At 38.0% G+C, this 19,545-nt stretch overlaps 2 protein-coding genes and 2 long non-coding RNA genes across 15 annotated transcripts; 2 read left to right on the top strand and 2 right to left on the bottom strand.

The window, feature by feature from the left end:
* The first annotated feature begins 601 nt into the window (after positions 1–601).
* LOC116932627 lies at positions 602–3,931 on the top strand. Of its 8 annotated transcripts, XR_006651909.1 has the most exons (10): positions 603–770; positions 833–1,013; positions 1,077–1,174; positions 1,348–1,446; positions 1,583–1,812; positions 1,871–2,010; positions 2,071–2,141; positions 2,212–2,310; positions 2,370–2,523; positions 2,600–3,931. It is a non-coding gene; the product is annotated as an uncharacterized LOC116932627 (long non-coding RNA). The 8 variants fall into 8 exon arrangements; XR_006651910.1 differs by having other exon boundaries at positions 602–770; positions 833–894; positions 960–1,013; positions 1,871–2,310; XR_006651911.1 differs by having other exon boundaries at positions 602–770; positions 830–894; positions 960–1,013; positions 1,871–2,310.
* A 1,658-nt stretch (positions 3,932–5,589) lies between these two features.
* LOC116932636 lies at positions 5,590–7,390 on the bottom strand. 2 transcript variants are annotated; one of them, XR_006652424.1, is made up of 3 exons: positions 6,204–7,390; positions 6,017–6,143; positions 5,590–5,840 (listed from the first exon to the last, which is right to left on the bottom strand). It is a non-coding gene; the product is annotated as an uncharacterized LOC116932636 (long non-coding RNA). The 2 variants fall into 2 exon arrangements; XR_004399616.2 differs by lacking the exon at positions 5,590–5,840 and adding an exon at positions 5,871–5,977 and having other exon boundaries at positions 6,042–6,143; positions 6,204–7,389.
* Positions 7,391–7,968: 578 nt separating this feature from the next.
* On the top strand, positions 7,969–9,538 carry LOC116932598 (tRNA N(3)-methylcytidine methyltransferase METTL2). Of its 3 annotated transcripts, none has more exons than XM_032940378.2 (5): positions 7,969–8,206; positions 8,271–8,393; positions 8,482–9,018; positions 9,084–9,256; positions 9,315–9,538. In XM_032940378.2, the coding sequence occupies exons 1-5, from the start codon at positions 8,112–8,114 to the stop codon at positions 9,452–9,454; spliced, it is 1,068 nt and encodes a 355-aa protein (XP_032796269.2). In that variant the 5' UTR covers positions 7,969–8,111; the 3' UTR covers positions 9,455–9,538. The 3 variants fall into 3 exon arrangements, with proteins under 3 accessions (XP_032796269.2, XP_032796268.2, XP_032796270.2); XM_032940377.2 differs by having other exon boundaries at positions 8,262–8,393; XM_032940379.2 differs by lacking the exon at positions 8,271–8,393 and having other exon boundaries at positions 7,972–8,206.
* On the bottom strand, positions 9,404–14,745 carry LOC116932621 (mRNA cap guanine-N7 methyltransferase). 2 transcript variants are annotated; one of them, XM_045180521.1, is made up of 12 exons: positions 14,579–14,745; positions 14,266–14,348; positions 14,078–14,188; positions 13,254–13,544; positions 12,669–13,168; positions 10,914–11,172; positions 10,614–10,852; positions 10,337–10,518; positions 10,097–10,279; positions 9,927–10,038; positions 9,715–9,862; positions 9,404–9,635 (listed from the first exon to the last, which is right to left on the bottom strand). In XM_045180521.1, the coding sequence occupies exons 4-12, from the start codon at positions 13,495–13,497 to the stop codon at positions 9,511–9,513; spliced, it is 1,992 nt and encodes a 663-aa protein (XP_045036456.1). In that variant the 5' UTR covers positions 13,498–13,544; positions 14,078–14,188; positions 14,266–14,348; positions 14,579–14,745; the 3' UTR covers positions 9,404–9,510. The 2 variants fall into 2 exon arrangements, with proteins under 2 accessions (XP_045036456.1, XP_045036455.1); XM_045180520.1 differs by lacking the exons at positions 9,404–9,635; positions 9,715–9,862; positions 9,927–10,038; ... (5 more) ...; positions 14,266–14,348; positions 14,579–14,745 and adding exons at positions 11,799–12,066; positions 12,132–12,584 and having other exon boundaries at positions 13,254–13,909.
* Positions 14,746–19,545: the final 4,800 nt, after the last annotated feature.

Here is a 19,545-nt window from a genome sequence, read left to right as displayed (position 1 = left end):
GCGTCACTTGATTTCAGGGAAAAACTCGGGTAATCGGGTAGGAAATAGGGGATAACCGGGTTTTGAACCCGGGAAATGGAAACGGTTTTCGATATTGTGTTACCCACATGGTACCCGGGTAGGTAGTGGGCACAAAGTCTTAGGAACCGTTACCCACCGGATCCAATTTTTTTGCCGAGAAGACCTACCCATTCGCCCAAATACCTACCCATTGGACACGGGGCCGAGCCCTAGAGCAGAGTCAGAGCAGAGTAATAGAATACTAGTGTAGCCACGCTTATGGCGGGCCCTCCCATTGCCTTTTTGGCCTGAAAGTCTTTCTATCCCATAACGAAAGCGCCACAGCGGCTGTGTTGTGAACTTGTGATGTATTACGTTTTCGCTATGTTTTCGCTCATTTTCGTCGTCTGTACTTCAGAAAGTAAACAAAAAGTGGCTTAATTAATTAGTGTGAAAAAATGTATGTATAAACATATGGGTTGTTATAACAATAACAACCCTTAAAACTCAATTCATAGGTGGCGTTACGGTTATGGGACACTTAAATCGATATCTTGCCTCATTTTCTCACAATCGATACGCGAAATTGGCAACAACTTTTGGGAAAAAATCCGAGAGAGGGAGTTAACATGGCCGTGGCTACACCAGCATTCTATTACTCTGCTCGTATCTTCAATATTTGCCTGCTACTTTGAAGAAGAAAGTAAGGAACATAAGATGTCTTGATGCCAACTGCGTGTCATTGAAAAGATAGTAAAAAGATGTTTAAGGTATTTGACAAATCTATAATCATCTTAATAAATTAAATTTTTTGGTATTCTTAAATAAGCAGGAAAAACTTAAAGTTGGAGGACGATACATTTGTTTCTTGTTACTAGTTTTATCAAACAAATGGTAAATTGGTAAAATGAAACAACATGTGACCTATTACTTTTGATCAATTGTTTTCACAAGTGAAGATTGTTTCCACAATCTTCAGCTTCCCAGGCAGACAACCATTCACAAAGCTATGGGTAATAGATGATATAAAAAATGTATTAATAAAAAAAATTTATATTTTAGGTTATTGATTACAGAGTTGGAGACCAATGTGTGGAATGTGATATTCTAGTGTTTGGAACCCCAACTGCCTGTCTGCTTCAACAAGGGTATAAAGCAATTATAATTTCAGGAGGTAAAGACTGATACCAAAAACAAAGCCCAGACATTTTTTAGTTGGCTTTTCCGCTTAATGTTATTGCTACACTTAACTTTTGGAAACATAGAAGTGTATATGCATATTAATGCTTAGGGTCAAATTGATGAAATGATTGAGCCAAAAAAGAACTTTATATTACTTTTGAACAGGTCCTAACTCAGTGTATAAGGTTGATGTCCCACTACAACCCTGCAATGTTCTAGTGCTGGGAATTTGTTATGGCAAGCAAATACTCAACAAAGAATTAGGTAACCAATTCTGCTTTATATCACATTTTTTTCATTCAAATTGTTTGTTTTTTAAGCAGTATTTAACATATCAGAAATAACAATTATGTAGTAAAATAATTAGAACGTTTTTATGATTTTGTTTTGTTCTCTTAAGGTGGAACGACGGAGAGAAAAGATGTTTGCGATGGGCAATTCGAGATCCAAGTAGAAACGGAGTGCCTATTGTTTAAAGGCTTAGAGACTCGGCAAATAGTATTACTCACCCATGGTGACAGTGTAGACAAGGTTGCAGAAGGGTTGCGTTGCGTCGCAAAATCTTCGCATCATATTATTTCCGCTATTGCTGATATTACTGAGACCAGTTCCATGATTTGACTGAAAACGGTATGTTGATTTCCTTTCCATTGAGTGCGAAACATTGATCTTAATGGCTGGTGTTTAGTAACAGGACGAAAAATGTTGCACAACTTCTTATTCGGTATCTGTGGATTGCAAGAAGGTTTCACATTGGAGAAACGTGAGCAGCAGTTTAACGATTACATCCGGCACACGGTCGGGCGTGATAAGATCGTGCTTATGCTGGTAAGCGGCGTGGTCGATTCTGCCGTTTGTGCTGCCCTTATCCATAAAGCACTTCTCCAGGGTGACGACTCGTCGCGAGTGCAGGCCATCCATATCGATAACGGTTTCCTGCGAAAGACGAATCCGAGCAGGTCGTCACTAGTTTACAGCAACTCGGGTTCAATCTTCGGGAAATTTGAGATACTTTTCTGGACTGTTTAGGATCTTATGATTGGCCAAAATCTCCAAAATACGTCATCCTGTCATCTCAAATTCTACGGTTTATAATACTTGTTCTATGACCGAGTTCTTTTACAGACAGTAACTTCTCATTTCTTCTTCATACTTGCGATCAGATTTTATATTTTTAATTGTTTTAGGTTGTCGAAGCAAGTTTGTCTTTCCACGATGCCTCCACCAACGTGCATGGTCGCCAAACTTTGTTGTTGTGATGGACAGTAAAGACTCATCATAACGATTCCGAAATTTTTCGTCAGTTGCGCCTTCACAGCCGTGTAGTACAACCTCTAGAAGGTAATTGCATTAAGGTGTTTTCTTGCGTTATGGCATTCCAGTAAGATATCACTCTTTTCGCAATATTTCCCAATAGACTTCCATAAAGATGAAGTAAGAGCCTTATGTCGCGAGATGGATCCGCCCACAAAATTACTGGAACGTCACCCGTTTCCTGGTCCCGGTTTGTCAATTCGAATCATTTACGCCGAAGAACCGTTCTTGGAAGCTGATTTCGATGAGACGCAAGTGCTGATTCGTTTGATGGTCCATTATATGTAAACATAGCAGCCAAGGAACATGTCTTGCTCAATCGGATTGAAATAGCGACGTCGGAAGAAGAGCGTCTTATCTGGAAAAAACTTTCCAGTCACAACCAGTATGTTGCCACGCTACTGCGTATTCGCACTGCCGTTGTTCAGGTACAGGAGGTTGCAGAAAAATGTCTCGGGTATGGCTAACAAAGCATAGGGGAAACCCCCACATTTTTCTGCAACAATGCTTTTTAGCATGCAGGAAGAATAGCGGAGACGACTATGCTAAAACGAAATCAAAGTGGTTTTATCACAACCACTTGAACACAGAGAAAAGTTGGGCTTATTTTTGAAACCTGACTGGAAAACATTTCTGCTAGATAGCTATGCAGATTCTCTATCCAATTAGCGTTTGGAATCTGTTAGAGTATAGCGTCTTTGGTTTAAATCCTTACAAAATTGAATGGCTACCTTGGTCGAATGCTTTATTTTGTTTACATCGACTATACTTCAATGATTTACAAATGGGAAAAGGTTGCCTTTAAGCAACAAGATGGTATTGTGCGCGTCCATGTACGAATCATGGGTTAAAGGGTGAGCATCGGATTGTGGCTCGGAATGTATGTGGATAAAATCCCATCAGAGGTAAAAAGTACACAATATGTTTGCTGATCCACTCTATTGAGTATTGACGTTAATAGTTTACAAGAGTTTTAGTAATTTACGTTGTGCTACTTTACATTATTATTACATGTGTGAACAAGTTACCTTTAAGCTCCTGGTAAATGTTAAAATTTAATTGTATGACTCATGGCTCAAAGGTAGAGCATCGGACTGGTACGCCGAAGGTTTAGGGTTCGATTCCAAAAAGAATTAAGGGATATTTCAATGTAAAAATAAATTCCATTGGGAGAATAAAACGCTCGCAGAAATTCAATTTCTGTGGAAATAATTATGAGTTACAAAATCTCTAAAAGTAAAATTAGAGTGCTTTAACCAAAGATGTATAAAGTCCTATTCTTCAACGGTGCTAGCAGTCGCTTAACCTGGAGCATTACAACTGGGATGAAGTACGTACAATTGAACATCATAGTAAAAGATCAATCCTATTCAATTTATTCTTTGTTAGTAAAAAAACAAATAAAATAATTTGCAATATACTTTGCTTCACCACAGATCGCAGACTACGAAATTACATTCAATTACATGTAATCGTTCATAGACTCTGAATTCCGCTACACCCGAATGGGATTCGAACCCAAGGCATAGAGCATTCCAGTACAACGCTCTACCATTGAGCTATAACAGATATCAATTAACAATATAAGTCTTCGATACAATAAGGTAACTGTGCAAAGTTGTACATACGGGATCAAACATCAATGGGGGGGATATAGGGGGGGTTGCCAGGAAGGTATCGCATCCGCCTAGCAACTCCAAGGTTCGTGGTTCGATTCCCAGGAGGTTCCGGGTGTCCTGGGCATCCAACCTTCCCAGGTGTCTATCTTCCACGTCGCCAGTCGGGTTGAGAAACTTCCCCATTACGAAGTAATGGGACGGATATTTTGGCAATATTTGATATAGTTACTAATAGCAAATTTTAAAAAATTGTTCATTTTGAATTGTTTGCGTGCACGCATATTTTGTTACTTGGACACTTTGCAACGGAGTTTAACCGCCGGCATCCTCTGCCGAGTGATCTCTTTCATATTGCTTAATCAATAGTAATCATATAAGATTGTAATATATATTTGTTTAACAGAATCTGTTGAATAATTATTATAAGAGTTTTATGGGATTTGAACCCTGAACCTTCGGGATACCATACCGATGCTCTACCACCAAGCCATACTTCACATCAGATTATCATCTATATTTTCGTGTTAATTGAGTTCAACAAATTTGGACTTAGAATATTTTGTAGCATGATTCAAGATAATTTCCTATTAATATGCCCACAATAAATACATTTAATAGAAATGCACTGAACTTGAATTTCGTAGTAACATTCGTTTCTATTTAATCTGCTAACCTTCACCCGGGATTTGAACCCGAGACCTTAAGATCCGCATACCAATGTTCTGCCACAAGGCTATGATCCTCGAATAAATTCTATTCAGGTTAGCATATATTTTTACGAGCCTATAAAAATTGCCTTTACAATATTATCTTTTCGTGCCTTCTAATATTAGTGCAAAATTAAATATAACTCATGGCTCAACGGTTGAGCATCGGCAATGCACGCCGAAAGTTTAGGGATCGATACCCGAATGAGTTAAAATCATATCTATATTAGCATTCTAATACATCTGATAAACCAATATATATAAAATTATTCTGCAGGTAAGTAAAACTCTCGTAAGTATGAGATTAAAGTTCGTATAACAGAAAATTACCAATAATAGGATTGGAATTGGATCGGTGGTAATTCAAAGGCAAATTACAGTATCAGAACTGTAAATCAGCAGTCTTAAGATTACAATTCTTAAAGGTCAGAAATGTATAGTGTTAACACAAAGAAAATATGAAAGACAAGTATTCGAAGAACATGTATCAATCGAAGAAACACAAAATTAACATTTTTTAAAAATTTGTATTATCCAAGTAGTAGTTAGTAGTTTAATTGAATGAATTGAATTTGGGTCCCCGGGGAGATTACCCGGGGCGTGGCTAAGAGAAGCCGGAAGAGGATGGAAGGTTTCGGACAAGTTTTTACGTGAGCGATTAACCGTTAATTCGGATTTGTGGGTAGCCTCTTCGCCCTCCAATGATCTCATAGAACTTGAGGACCCCCACGTCCCCTTTCCGGACAGCGCACTCACAACCTTTGCTGCTGATCACAGTAGGGGCATGACCCCCTACGGGCTTATCATAAGTCAAGGGGAAACGGGGCCACAGAAAAGAAGGGAGCCCAGATATGCACTTCAATTTATAAAAATAACTTATTTTTTCTTCAAGATGAATCAGCGACTCAAGGTAACGTTTAGGTAGCGTTCTTCGAAATTTCCACATGCGCTTCCAACTGTTATCATTTTAAAATCTTGTTTCACTTGATGCCTCTTTTGATTCAGTATGATTATTAACCTATGTAAAGGAAACGAAACATGGATCAATATATAAACGTTTTTCTATCAATTTTTATTCAACAGAGTATTCAATAGTATTATCTCTCGTTCTGGGGGACTGATGGTAGTCATTGTATTCACCTAATGGTTTGGTTTCTATATAAAAAAAATTTAAAAATGCCATTTTTGTTATACCTTTTTGGCTTTGTAAAAGTGATACCAATTTACAACACAGTTGTGCCTGCTGTGAATATCATCTATCACCCATGGCTTTGTGGATCGGTGTCTGCCTGGGAAGCTGAAGATTTGGAATCAATCTCCACTTTTGAAAACAATTTATTAAAAGTAATAGGTCACATGTTGTTTCATTTTACCAATTTACCATTTGTTTTACAAAACTAGTAAGGGGAAACAAATCTATTGTCCTCCAACTTTAGGTTTTTCCTGCAAATATAAGAATACCAAAAAAGTAACTTTATTAATGTCAAATACCTTTAACATCTTTGTGGGTGGAGGTTGGAAGTCTTTTATTGTTTTGTTGCGCTTTAGCATTTTGTTCAATCTTCTTGCACTTGTTAAGAAATTTCCCGAAATCTAGTTCCTGAAAAATTTTAACAATTTCCAAAAAATATGCACATATGAAATAAGTATATAATGCCTACACAGACTAAATAATATTGGTGAAAATGAAAAGAAAAAAAATCTTGAACTTCATTTCTGTCTTAATGCTTCCAGCTGTTTTGAATACTGTGTATCCATTTGAAATAATTTTTCTTTTAAGGCTAGCCGCTGACACACTTCAATCTCTCTTTTCCCCATAACCGCTCAAACAGTTTGGAGATCCGTTCACAATATGGTGGTTTCCCCATTTTTTATATGATTTATTTTACAGTCTTCTGTTTTCTTCTTTTAGTAGCTCTAGCTCAGCTACATCCACTAACTTGGCTGTCACATTACTGTTGCTTTTGATATTTGATTCTGTAGCACTTTTTTAAATAAACCATTCCACAATTCTTCTGTAATATCAAGATTATTGACACACAGACTGACACACAGAATGATATCCATTGTCAATTCTTCAAATGTGGGCATAAGACGAACTGTTTACAAAACCTTTCCCCTTCCAATCAACAGACCGTATCATTGATAAGGTAGGTAGGTAGGTATATGTTTAACGTGCGAATAGTAGAGCAGCTGCTTTAGTATACGGGATTGCCTGGCAATCACTTAAGCACTGTTTTTTTCTTTTTTTTTTTTTTTATTCAGTTTGGGTTTAGAGTACTTCAACGTCTCGAGGACGGGAGAAGACTAGTATCATTGATAAATTTTCATAAAAACACGTTACAGGTACATACAAAACTCTTTTCTCTCATAGCTGTCAGCCTGTCACCCGTGGTTACTATGGTCACTTTGCGTGGCAAATTTTTTTGTCAATTCAAACGCCATCTAGCGACGAATAAAAGCCTATAATTGGATTTCATTGCTTCTACTTCGTAACTAAAATGTCTTAAAACCTAAAAATCGGAAAAACGTGACCATATAGTCCGCCGTTATCTTAGCTTAATAAAAAAAACTAGTCCTGGAGCAGCAGCACAATAACCCACAAAACGTATAAAATATATCTGAACTGCCCTCAAACCTGTTTTTCATCCATATTACAGCAACGCCATCTATTGAGAGACATATCGTATAAATCAGCATCGTTGGTGTACACATGAGCCCTTCTAGACATAATCCCTGTCGGGAAATAAATCAAGTTACCGTGGCCGGCTATCCTCTTGACATTTTCTTTTGAGTAATGCGATGAGGGGAAAAACAAACGGAAACCATAGTCTACGTCTGTCCTTGTGTAGACTATGCTGTGCTTCACGATTCATTTTATTCATTCTCGTAATTCAGAAAAACCGGGGCAAATAAAACATTTAATTAGGGATCGCTAGGGTAGATCGAAAAAATTGAAATAATTCAGAGGAACTAGAAATAAGACAAGCATAATTAATATACATAAACATAGGTAGTAGAATAAAAATTACACCTGAAAAAACCGGTGTGTGAAACATTGGTTCAGTAGGGAAAACGAGAAAATCCCCAGAAAAGTTCCCAAAACGTTGCGCGCGCCACCATCGGCAGGACCGAGCATGTCCACCGAGCCCAATATTGCGATCGTGGTCTTTTACTTCGTAGTCTGTGGTCTGGCATGGCAAATTTGGTAAACGAAACAGACGAAACGAAAGGTTTTTTTATGTCGCGTGCAAATTGTTTAGTCTGTTTCTAAGAATATCAAAATTTAATGGAGGAATCTTCAAGTAGCAGTGAACTCAAACGACCCCAGTTTGGCACGAGAAATTTATCCGATCCACAAAATGTGTTTCAGCATAATGCCTGGTAATATTATTATGGGTTTCTTTCGTCGCTATAAAAAATTTGCCCAGTCCAAAAGCCTATCCAGCTGGTTCTCTTGTTTACACATCCGCTATGATCCCACACGATTCCGAAAGAAACCTGCCCTAAAGGAAACCTGTGATGGTAGGACACTGAAAAATCAAGAAGATGTATGGCACCATAATGCTTGGTAGTTTAATGAGTAGTGCGGAGATGCAACTGTTTTAATTCAAATTATTGCTACTAAGATTTTATATTATTTTCGTTTTTTGTTTTAGGGATAATGTTGTATGGGATGAAAAGCAGGTGGAAGCAGCTGAGGCCAAGTTGAAGCTCAACTCTTCATCATTCATGGATGAAGAAGTTGCCCTGAAATATGAAAAAGAAGCCAGCCAGTTTTGGGACACATTCTACAGCACACACGAAAACAAATTTTTTAAGGACAGGCATTGGCTCTTTACCGAGCTTCCAGAACTCTGCAGTGAGCATATAGAAAGTTCAAGTGCAACAGATGCTACCAAAGCAAGTGCCCCATGTCAGCTAGCTGGATTTAGAATTCTAGAAGTTGGATGTGGCACTGGAAGTACTGTTTTTCCCTTGTTAGAAGCAAACACTCTGAAGAAAAGTTTTGTTTTTTGCTGTGATTTTGCACCTAAGGCAGTTGAGCTGGTCAAGAGTAACCCAGAATATGACCCTGCCAGGTGTCATGGCTTTGTATGCGACATTTCCGAAGACAATGTTAAATTTCCGTTCCCAGAAAACAGCTTGGACGTAATCCTCGTAATTTTCGTACTTTCCGCCATTAGCCCCGAGAAGTATGCCAACGCTGTTCAAAACCAATGTATCGTTTTTGGCTCTTAACAGCTTTTTCGTTTCGCAGGTTTAGTTCAACTATTGTGCAACTCAGTCGTCAGCTGAAACCTGGAGGACGGATATTTTTCCGTGACTATGGTCGTTATGATATGGCTGAGTTACGTTTCAAACCGGGTAAATGCATTTCGGAACATTTTTTCGTCAGAGGAGATGGTACGAGGGTGTACTTCTTCAGCCAGGGTGAGGTTTTCTGAAGCTTCTTAAGTGGTCTGCAACTCATAGTTTTTTGCATTATTAGATGAGCTTCGAAAGCTTTTCGAAGGAGCTGGCCTTGTGGAAGAACAAAACGTAATTGATAGGAGGTTACTGGTAAATCGAGGAAAACAGTTGACCATGTACCGTGTATGGATACAATGCAAATATCGCAAGCCAACATAACGGTACAGACGCAATGTTTAATAATAATTATGAGATGCATACTGTGTGGTGAGACTTCAATTTAATAAATGGCGTTTCCCCTTATCACCCGTGTTATCTTCTTCATTAGAAGAGGAGGAATGCCTCCGTTTTCTGTCTTTATTGAGATCCTCTTTCCGGAAAATGTAAACCAGGTAAAGCGCTGCAAAAAAGAAACAGAAGGGATTACTAATATCCACAACAAAAGACTGGTGATTGACCGCGAATAAAGAGACACTTACAAACAGCTTCCCATTCAGCCTTTGAGAGCGTTCCAATTTTAGGACGGAATCCTTCTGCGGTAGAGTACGAATTCAGATATTCCTGTGCGTGAAGATAATCAGAATGATCTGTACTGACCGGTTCTTGATTAGTGTACGGGGGATACGCCTTAGATAAGCAATGATACAGGAATTATGTATTTCTAAAGTTAAAATATTAATTGATAGATTACCTCCAAAGCTTTCATCCTCATCAGCAAATCTTTCCCACATTCCAATTCCTGTGGAACAAAATCTTCGAATCTTGTCTTCTGTACAAGAGTGAGGCCGTATTTCGAGGCTAATCTGCATTGAAGGAAGATAATTAGTCATTTCCAACAAGAATTGAATAGGACGACGTTACTTCTCAAATGTTGGAAAATTAACAAGAAATTCCGGACAATCAACAACTTCTTCTAGATGGAAGTTATATTTAGCGCCAAATAGAGGAGGGGGATCTAAAAGAGTCTCGGGTGGAAATTCGACACTAAAAATTGAGTTGCCGAACTTCCTGTTTTCAGGGTTTTCATCGCGCCTGAGTCGTCGCCTGAATGAGATTCTATACATTACCGGATGTCACAGATGTGTTCTACGTGGATCTTACATGATGTCATAAGCATCTGTCGTTGTTCCTATAAAATAGCCACCAGGTTGAAGATTGCATGAAACATTTGCCAGCATCTGTTCAGCTTGTGGCAAAGACTCAAATGAGTAATGAAAAGCAAACTGGCAGCTGACTAAGTCTAGTTTCAGTTCACAATTTTCCATTCTTTCCATGATATTCTCCTATGAAAAACAAAATGGAGTTATTGACTGGTGAACTTTATGGATTGAGAAAATAGTAATAGTAATAGTAGTTGAAAAAATATGAAAATATTTACCTTGGAGCAATCGGCGGCAATGAACTCAGCCGAAAATACCTGACGAGACCTATGTTTCAATTTCGCATAACGTTCTTTGCACTGCTCGATTGAAGTTTCAGCAATATCTGCACACACTACATGATGTACATGCCCTCGTTCCCACTTTAACAGGTCACCACCTTTTCCACAGCCTAAATCAAGCACATTGAGGCGACAATGGGGGCCATTTTCTTTCCTAATTCGATCTAATATATTTCCTGTAAAAACCAAAGTATGTTATATTTGGTCTCACTTTTTAAAGTAACATCAATATCAAACCAATGATTCTGCTTTTGATCCAATTATTTAGATTCCTCATGTGAAAAATTCTGCTTTCCTTTCGTTCTGCCACCCCTCTTTCTGATAGCTGATTGTAATGATTTGCAACAACTGAACCAACACAGACTTCTTTTTCGCTAGCATCTGTGTTCTCCAATAACTTACAAGATTTCACATCATTATGCTCTAGATTAGATTTCTCAAAGGAGTTTAGCAATTCACTTGACAGTGTTGAAATGCCTTCTTCAGGAATATGTAACTAAATCACGAAAAATCGTTTTATCTTGAAGCTAATACCAAAAAATAATTCAAACTCTTTGTGTTCATACCTGGATTTCATTGGACAAAATAGCAGTACCATCAGCAACATAATCCATTTTGGTACTGGAATTTAATTTAAATTCGATTGTATCAATAATGATCAAATTTCAAAAAATTTAAACAGCAAACTCTTTAAGCAGCGTGGAAATAATCGAAAAAGCGATAGTTTACAATAAATAAATACTAAACTAGTATAATCGAAAGCGACTAAACGAAACGAAACAAATTATTATGCTGCTACACCGCCAAGTGGGGAAACGGTGAAGTACATCTTGCCAGATTGAATTCGCTTTTACCAGCCATTAGCAATAAATAGTGGCAAAATCAAAAAATAACTAGAAAAATGAAACAAAGAATAAGGATGCAACCTTTTTTTGACTATCGGTTTTATCTTGGCTATTCGGAGTTCTCAGTTGTCTTGTGGAACATTAGCCCAAAATCTCGAATGTTTCACAAGTTACTCCGTCAACTGCCATACTACGACACAGACAGTTAATTTGTTAATTGCCAACGGCATCACTAAATCTTGTAACGTTTGAAAATAAATTCCCACAGTAATTTATATAAATGACTCAAGAAATCTATTTGAATGGCTACACTAGGCCAAAACAAAAGTCGTGAGTTTTTTTTGTATATATAAAAAAAAATAATAATAATTAGAGAAATATAGAAACCTGACGATAAAAATCACAACTTGATCGTGACCTAGACATGGAAAAGTAGCACAGTAACTTGCTGAGCATTTTATATTTTCGTTTGGTTAATTATTGTTTGTTTTTTCTTCAAACTAGGCCTCGTCTTCCAACAGCTCTTGAACAACGGTGTCAACGGCCTGAATACAAATTAAAATTGCAAAGAATTTTATGCAAATGGGAATATTTAAATATATGTTCATACTTGTGAGATCTGTCGTCTCTTTTCCGTTTCCTCCTTAATTTCTATGTCCACTAAAAACGGTCGTTTTGTTCCGCTCATGCGCTTTCTCATATTCCTCCGTGATTTTGTTTCACATTCGATGAAGTTGATGAGCTGTTCGACTGATACTGCGTCTGGTACGGCATCTTCTTGAGAGTACGTTTCACTCAAATGATCTCTAAGCGCATAATCGCCGAGACCCAATCGTCCTCTTGTGATCTTATCCATAAAAAATTCGTCGATTCTCATCAAAGAGACCACCATCATATCTATCGTGTATGATTTCCATCCATCGAATCGTTTTAGTGTTGAATACAAGGACTCGTTTGATGAGCAATCGATCGCGTCAAGCGACAAGCCGAACGGACGAAAAGCCCAGGCACCCATTCTGTTCATATGTCCATCGATATGCTCGTCGAAATAATTGGAGAAATCCTTTTTTCAATAAAAGATTAAATCGATAATGATACGAAAATTGAAAAAAAGAAATAAATTAATAAATAAGAATGCTGTGTTTACCCTATTCCATTTTTTCAAATACATTTGAGCAAGAATTGACTTGTAATCACCACAAGACTCTTGATCAAGGAGGCGTATAAAGTCACTCTCGTACTCTTTGACTTCGTGACAGTCTGTAATTTCTAAATTTTGAAGACTTTTGTTGATATCTTGAAGGGCATGCTGCCAGTTACGGAAAATTGTCACGTGCGGGATATACTTTTGCATGGCATTGACGATGGCTTCATCGTTTTCCGTGGCTATAATCATTGTTTCAACTGCTTTGAGTTCCGGGATGAGTTCGTTTAGTCGCATAAAGAAGAAATTATGCGCCTTTTCCACCTTCTTCTCGTGGATCATATACATAAGTGGAGTCACTGGAAGGTCTTCGAATTCAGTTTGGCGGTATGTTAAGATTGACAAATTGTAGTCGTCCATTTGAAACGTGCTACTGTCGTATGACAGAGATGGTGTGAACAAATCTTCTCGATGGAAAAGATGTTTGAATTCCTCGATTGTATCTGTCAATGAAATTTAAAAAATTATGATAAGTAATAATAGAATGAAAATCCGTCGTTCCATGGACAAATGCTAACAGGTAATTACTTGTTTTGAAACAAATGACTAGAAGGCTTGGTGCTAGATGGATGTCGCTAACAAAATGGGTTTCGGAACGTAGTTCATTCAGGTTGCAAAGAGTATCCAACGACAAATGTTCGGCTTTTTGGGCAGATTTTTGAGCATTGTGGATTTGCTGAGTGTTCATTGATGCATCCATTGTGTCACCTTCAGGTTGATGTATCAGTTCAGAATACACTTCCAGAGGTAATTTTTCCTTGACACTCTTCATTTGGCTTAAGATGGACGGCGTTGTACGACGGAATTCTTTTTCGGTATCTTTGGCGTTTCCATGCGAAAAATCAACAACAACTGAATCGTCACCTTGATACCATATCAAAAGCTGTTTATCGTACAAGGAACACTCTATTGCGTGTTTCGAAAAGTCGTTTGTATAGTCGTTCCCCGGCCCTACTTTTAATTTGAAGTAATAACGTTTACAGTTGGCTTCATCGTGTTTGAATTTGACAGTGGCATTCTGTCGCCATCGATAGCCATCAGCCCTCCAATCTTTACGTTTAGTTGTACTGTCCCATTTATAAATATACTGGAAACCAGCTTTCGGCCGTAGTGGAACTTCACTGAGAACTGGCAAATTTGCCTCTGGTTCAAACAGTCGCATTTGGGCTTCGTACCTCTGCATTCTGTTTGCCATTTGTTAGTCTGAGCATAGGAAGCACTTTGATACCAGTGCTTCCTTTTGCTGCGCTGGAGACTAGATATGTAGTAAATTGTACCTCCCGTAAGAAATGCTGTTGCAATACAACTGTCAATTGTTTCACTATTCACAAAATATAAGGAAAATTGGTTACTTTTAATGGTTGTGTTTGGAACTTTCTGAGCAACAGTTCTACTACAGAGACTGCTTAACAAGCTCTGGAGCACTGTGGACTCCAAAATGTACCTTTTTAACTTGTGAGAGCCTGAAAATTATGAAAAAAAAAAGCCAATCAATATATTGCAGCACTGAACAAAAATAATTTAACCAGAAATTACTTACACAGTAAAGGTAAGAGTTGGCTCCTTGGCAGCAATATCTATTGAAACATAGTTGAACGCTCTTTTCCCAAATCGGAGCACCTACTAAAAGGGTGAAGTAAGCTTGATTAGCTATCTTCAAAACAAGGTACACATTGCATTTTCCATTAGTTGTGGTTTTCAGCAGAGTTTATAGGCTCCAATACAAACATTTAGCAGTATACAGAAAGCGATTCGCCCTCAGCTCAGTGATGATGTCATCTGATACCCATGATTTCTTATTGGTACTTTGGGATTAAGTCTAATAGGATGTTATGATTTTGGTGTTTAATTACCAGAGCAATTGAAGGCACACGTTTTAAAATGTTTGAATTGTGTGCTTCCACCGTTTACAAGAAGGTGACGGAACGGCAATTTTGTCCTAGTATTGCGTGGAAACTATCATCGGTGAAATGGCGGAGATAGAGGTGGAGCGTGGGGAACGACGAACTTTTCCACAGTAAAGGTTCCGCATATTACGAAGAGAAGATATTTCCGCGCAAACTTTATTGATGTTTGGGCATCAACGTCAACACAAAAAAAACCTGCTGGTAAATCTATGTTTCAATTCTTTAATTTAATAATGGGCAAGTTCACTATTGGTGTACGACTATGTAAATTATTTTCTTGATGGGTAATTGCCATGAATCAATTCCTAATACGTTTTGACAGAATTTTCAAATATTAGAAAAGGAACTTAAATCCAAAATGAAAGTCCCGAAAGAAGTCACGAAATCGGGATTTCAAATTCCAGTTATTAATTTCCGAACGTCGAGATAAAAATCGATGCAGAGCACAAAGGGTTTTCGCTTTCACTTGTTTTTTTTTTTGATTTTTTACCATAAACACTAATCTCACGAAATAAGTCTCATTCGAACCAGCGTATGACAATCTATTTTAGAATGGATATTAGTTTTAACTTTTAACATCGTTTTTTCTAAAGGTATTCTTAAGTACAAAAAAAACAAACACAAATATGCAACCTACTGGATTTCAGACGACGTTTCACTTGGCTTTCATTCCAATTGATTTTCACATTCGGTGATAACGAATAAATAAAATCAATGCGAAACAATTTCCACCTTGTTTCACTTTTGGCATGCAGATTTCGGCACGCATTCACGTTCATTTCCAGCTGACTTGCTTCTTGATCTTTATAATGTCCTGCTTAGAGAGACACAACGAATTATTTCGTTCCGGTTTTTTTTTTTTTTTACATTTTGGAACGCTTTCAACCTTTAAAAGGTGAGTAGTTGGCTGTAATCATAATTTATCGGCCCTCACAGCTAGCAGCGCAGATGCCATGCGTCAGCTGAAAATTCTCCTGGTGAGAATTTCCTATATTATTCAACAGATAGTTTTGTTTTTGTTTTTTAATATTCTGGACGACACCAAATATACTGGCGGACAGAAAAAGGACGTGGCAAACGCATACCTTTGCCTAAGTTGGCGGACTATATAGCGTTGCCATTCCGGTTTGTGCTCACATAGATAAAGGCCACAGCAATCATCCCGATTTCACATGTTTTATACGCATTCGTGCGACCATCCAGGTGAACCAAAAGTTGACGTTTTACAACGCGCATTTGACGCACCGCGTGATCTGGAACTCCCATCGTTATACAAGACGTGTATCAAGATCAGTCTAGAGAAAACACGCTTCATGTTACCTAATATCAGAGAGCCTGTCATTTAGTATAGGATGGCTGTTGGATGGCAGTATTAATCGAAAACCTCCTGTTGAGAATTGGCCTTGTTTCGGTTTTTTTTCACTTTCAATATTTCACAATCTACTGCATGTGTATATATACTTACGCGGGCCACCGAACGTCAGTCACAATTTCCTGTATCAGTCACCATGTTTTTTTATGTTCCTTTCACCGATCACATTCCGACAGATTAGCCTTAGAAAAACTACCCTGAATTCCGAAGATAACGTCACATTTGCTCCTTTTGAAGCAGACGACGTTCTGCAGTGAATGTAACGGCCACAAATCTTCCATGAATGTTTGCACGATTTTTTCTTTTCTTTTGTTGATTTCGCAATTGGACGCATCGTGATCTACGGTTGTCACGCGGATTTGTTCATCTTTTCACTCTTTTAACAAGACGCCATATATAACATTTAAGCTGTTGTCTATAAATAAACACAATCAGTACATCACATCCATTCGTCAAACGTGATTCAGACACGCACGTCATCGTGAAAGTCTGAATACTAAAAGAAGCTCAAAATCCCGATATTAGACGTCCACCTTCTTTTCTTGTTTAGGTATCGCCACTATTCAACTGTGCACTAAACACAACATTTTAAGTGGCCTATCCATAGTTGAGAGGGAAGGCTGCTATGTTTACCTGCATAGATGCGGGCCAGTTTCCGAACTCAAGCTGCTGCATTTACCGTTTAATATCGTGTCCCATTTAAAACAAATAAAAGATTGGGAAAAAGTTCACGACGAAGTAATGTCTGATGCTAATTGGGCTGCAAGGCTAATTGACTCTGCCTTAACAAGCCAATCAAGAGTGAAAAATCGGGCACCGCAACAAACCATCTGATGCTGCAAGCTATTACCTATAAATAGAACCAATAAATGTTCATGGAAATTCCAGACTTTACGAGTTTATTGTGAAAATAACTTGCAGTGCGTTGAGAGTTTAAGGCCTGTGAAAACGTTGCGGCTGTTCCAGTTGAACACGGATTTATATTTCGATGGTAAAACAATATTTAGCAAGTAACTTTCACCTACTGGCTTCCACATTAGGATTGCATTTTTGTTTTTAAGTAAAAGAAGTGCAACAAAATGAAACCGAAAGTTGTCTTTTAGAAAAGGGAGGCGTTTTATATTTTTTCTTTGAAGCTTTGAACTTCGTATCATGTCTATCAGATTTCTTGTCATTATCTGATCGTTAAATCCCCCACCAAAAAAGGGAACTGGGGCGTTGTTCTCATTTTCTTGCCTCCCAGCATCTCGTCGTTTTTTGTTTTTTTTAAATGTCCCACTGCAACGATTTTCAAAAGTTGCGTGCGGCACACATTTCTTGTCAACGTGCATCTGCCTTATCTTCACGTATCAATCTAATACTAGAACATACACATTCATTATAACGTCTACACAATAATAACAATGAGCATGGTGTGTGTTCAAGAAAGAAAGAAAGAAAAAGATCTGCAAACGAACGCGTCTCTCTTTAATATCTGATTAAAGAAACTTTGATGAGAACGCCCGCGTGATCCGTTTGTCGGTTGTTGCTAGAAAATAGTCTTTAAAAAAAAATAAATAAACTTTCCTTTTTTTTTTCTGCGACAAAACAGGGGGGGGATCTCGTTTAATTTTTTCTTTCGATCAAAACGGATCAAAGATACGACGCCAATTTTCATGATGATATCGTCGGAATAAACGGGCCGACCAGCATCGCCACAATAGACTATTGTGTATTGCTTTTGAACGATGATAAATGACAGTACGGTCACGTGACCACGTGATCCCCGATGTTGGGGCAACGCTGCAAAACTTAGACGACCTTTCTATTCGGGAAAATCATCTACGAAAAGTCAATCCTCTTAAAGCGTTTAGAGTGGGAGGTCTGATCATAAAACGAACGTTGACAAGCAGAGGATGAACATTTCAACTTAAAAGCATTTTTTTTTTAATGTTATTTAGTAAGGGTTATTAAACCAACCCCGTTTTAAAAAAAAAAAAATCGTTAGAGCGCTTAAGTAGAAAATCGTAAATCACTTTGCCGCACTGGAGCGATTTACAGGCGACCCTTGCAACGTTTTACTCACGCGGTTATTAACCGTACATATTAGAAGCCCATAAATTCGAAAATCTCTTTTGCGGGAATAGAGAGTTACGAGACGACGATTTGAACTGGTCATGACCACCACGAATTATTTATGTTTTATCAGCTGGAAGAAAGAAGGAAAGAAGAAAAGCTATTCGACCTTCGCGGTCGTTTAATACATAACACTAAACACAGGATAGAAAGAGAAGGAGGAGGGAAGATAGGCGCTTATCATTTGGTTTTCAGTTAAAAGGAGAAAGAGAGAAACATTCATCAGAATACAACAAAAATTCCTGCCCAACAGAAAGAAAGAAAAAAAAAGATTCAAATCGAAATTTAAAAAGAAAAAAACTTTCCCTTCACTCGGACATTTTCCAAGGAAAACAGCCAACAACAAAGGAAACACACACACACACACACCAAAAAAATGGCGTAGAAACGGGAAAGGCTGACAGAACAAATGGAATCACAAGTTTAGGTTGTCCCGTCCCATAATTTTCCAGATATTCCTTTTGAAAATGAGAAACAAACTTGCAGGGCAATGATATAGAGAAACAAACGAGAACATCAGTCACCCACTCACGGATGAAATCGAAACTGAGTAGCTCACAACATGTGCAGCCTCCAGGTGTTTTTGGCAAATGTCAAACGTCAAAAAGGACTCGTCTCGTAACAAGAAAAAACAGGATTGCTATTCCTTTAACGAATTCCCTTTTTCTTTTGCTGTCACACAGTCAGAAGGAGGAAGAAAAAAGAAATCAAAGGGCGATGGTTAATTGCCATTGATCAAATGCCAAAAAAGAAACTGATAATCTTCTTTCGATTGAACGGAAAGAGAGGAGGATACGCGTAACAAATCATCAAAAATGAAAACAAAGGGACAACCAAACCCACAACATGATGGAAATAAGAATTATTACATAAGGAAAGAAATATTATTATTATTTTTTTTTAAGCCTTAAAAATAAACGAAAAAATTCAAATGATTTCGTCATCATCAAAACTTTCACCTGGGCACTGCGAAGGACTGATGTGGCGCCAGCATCTCAAGCTTCACCTGAAGGCTCCATCCACAACTAAATGTGACTGGGCAATTCAAAGAGAATTCAATTTCTCGTTGTGTCTTGATTGATGTGTTGCATAATAGTCTATCGACCGAAAGGCGCACGTAATGGGACTGAACTAGTTGACTGCCATAAACAATTCGCCTGCAGAGGGCTACAGGTAAGATAAAAACAAAACGAAAGGTGGGCGTCAATGGTCACCAACTTTTCTACTTAAAAACAAAACAAAACAAAAAAGGTTTTCTTTTGTTTTGTTTTTCTCAAAAGAAAAAGGAAGAAAAGGAGAAAAGAGGACTTGAAAATCAGGTATATGTGCTGAGGGAAAGGGCCTTGCCGTTGGCAATAACACACGCATAATCACGAGGTCGAACGCACGCTGGAGAAAACCAAAAAAAAAAAATCAAACGGTTTTG

This window comes from Daphnia magna, linkage group LG10, assembly GCF_020631705.1.
Source record: "Daphnia magna isolate NIES linkage group LG10, ASM2063170v1.1, whole genome shotgun sequence".
Lineage (NCBI taxonomy): Eukaryota > Metazoa > Arthropoda > Branchiopoda > Diplostraca > Daphniidae > Daphnia > Daphnia magna.
The sequence above is the reverse complement of the archived record's forward strand: the minus strand, read 5'-3'. Positions and strand labels throughout refer to the sequence as shown.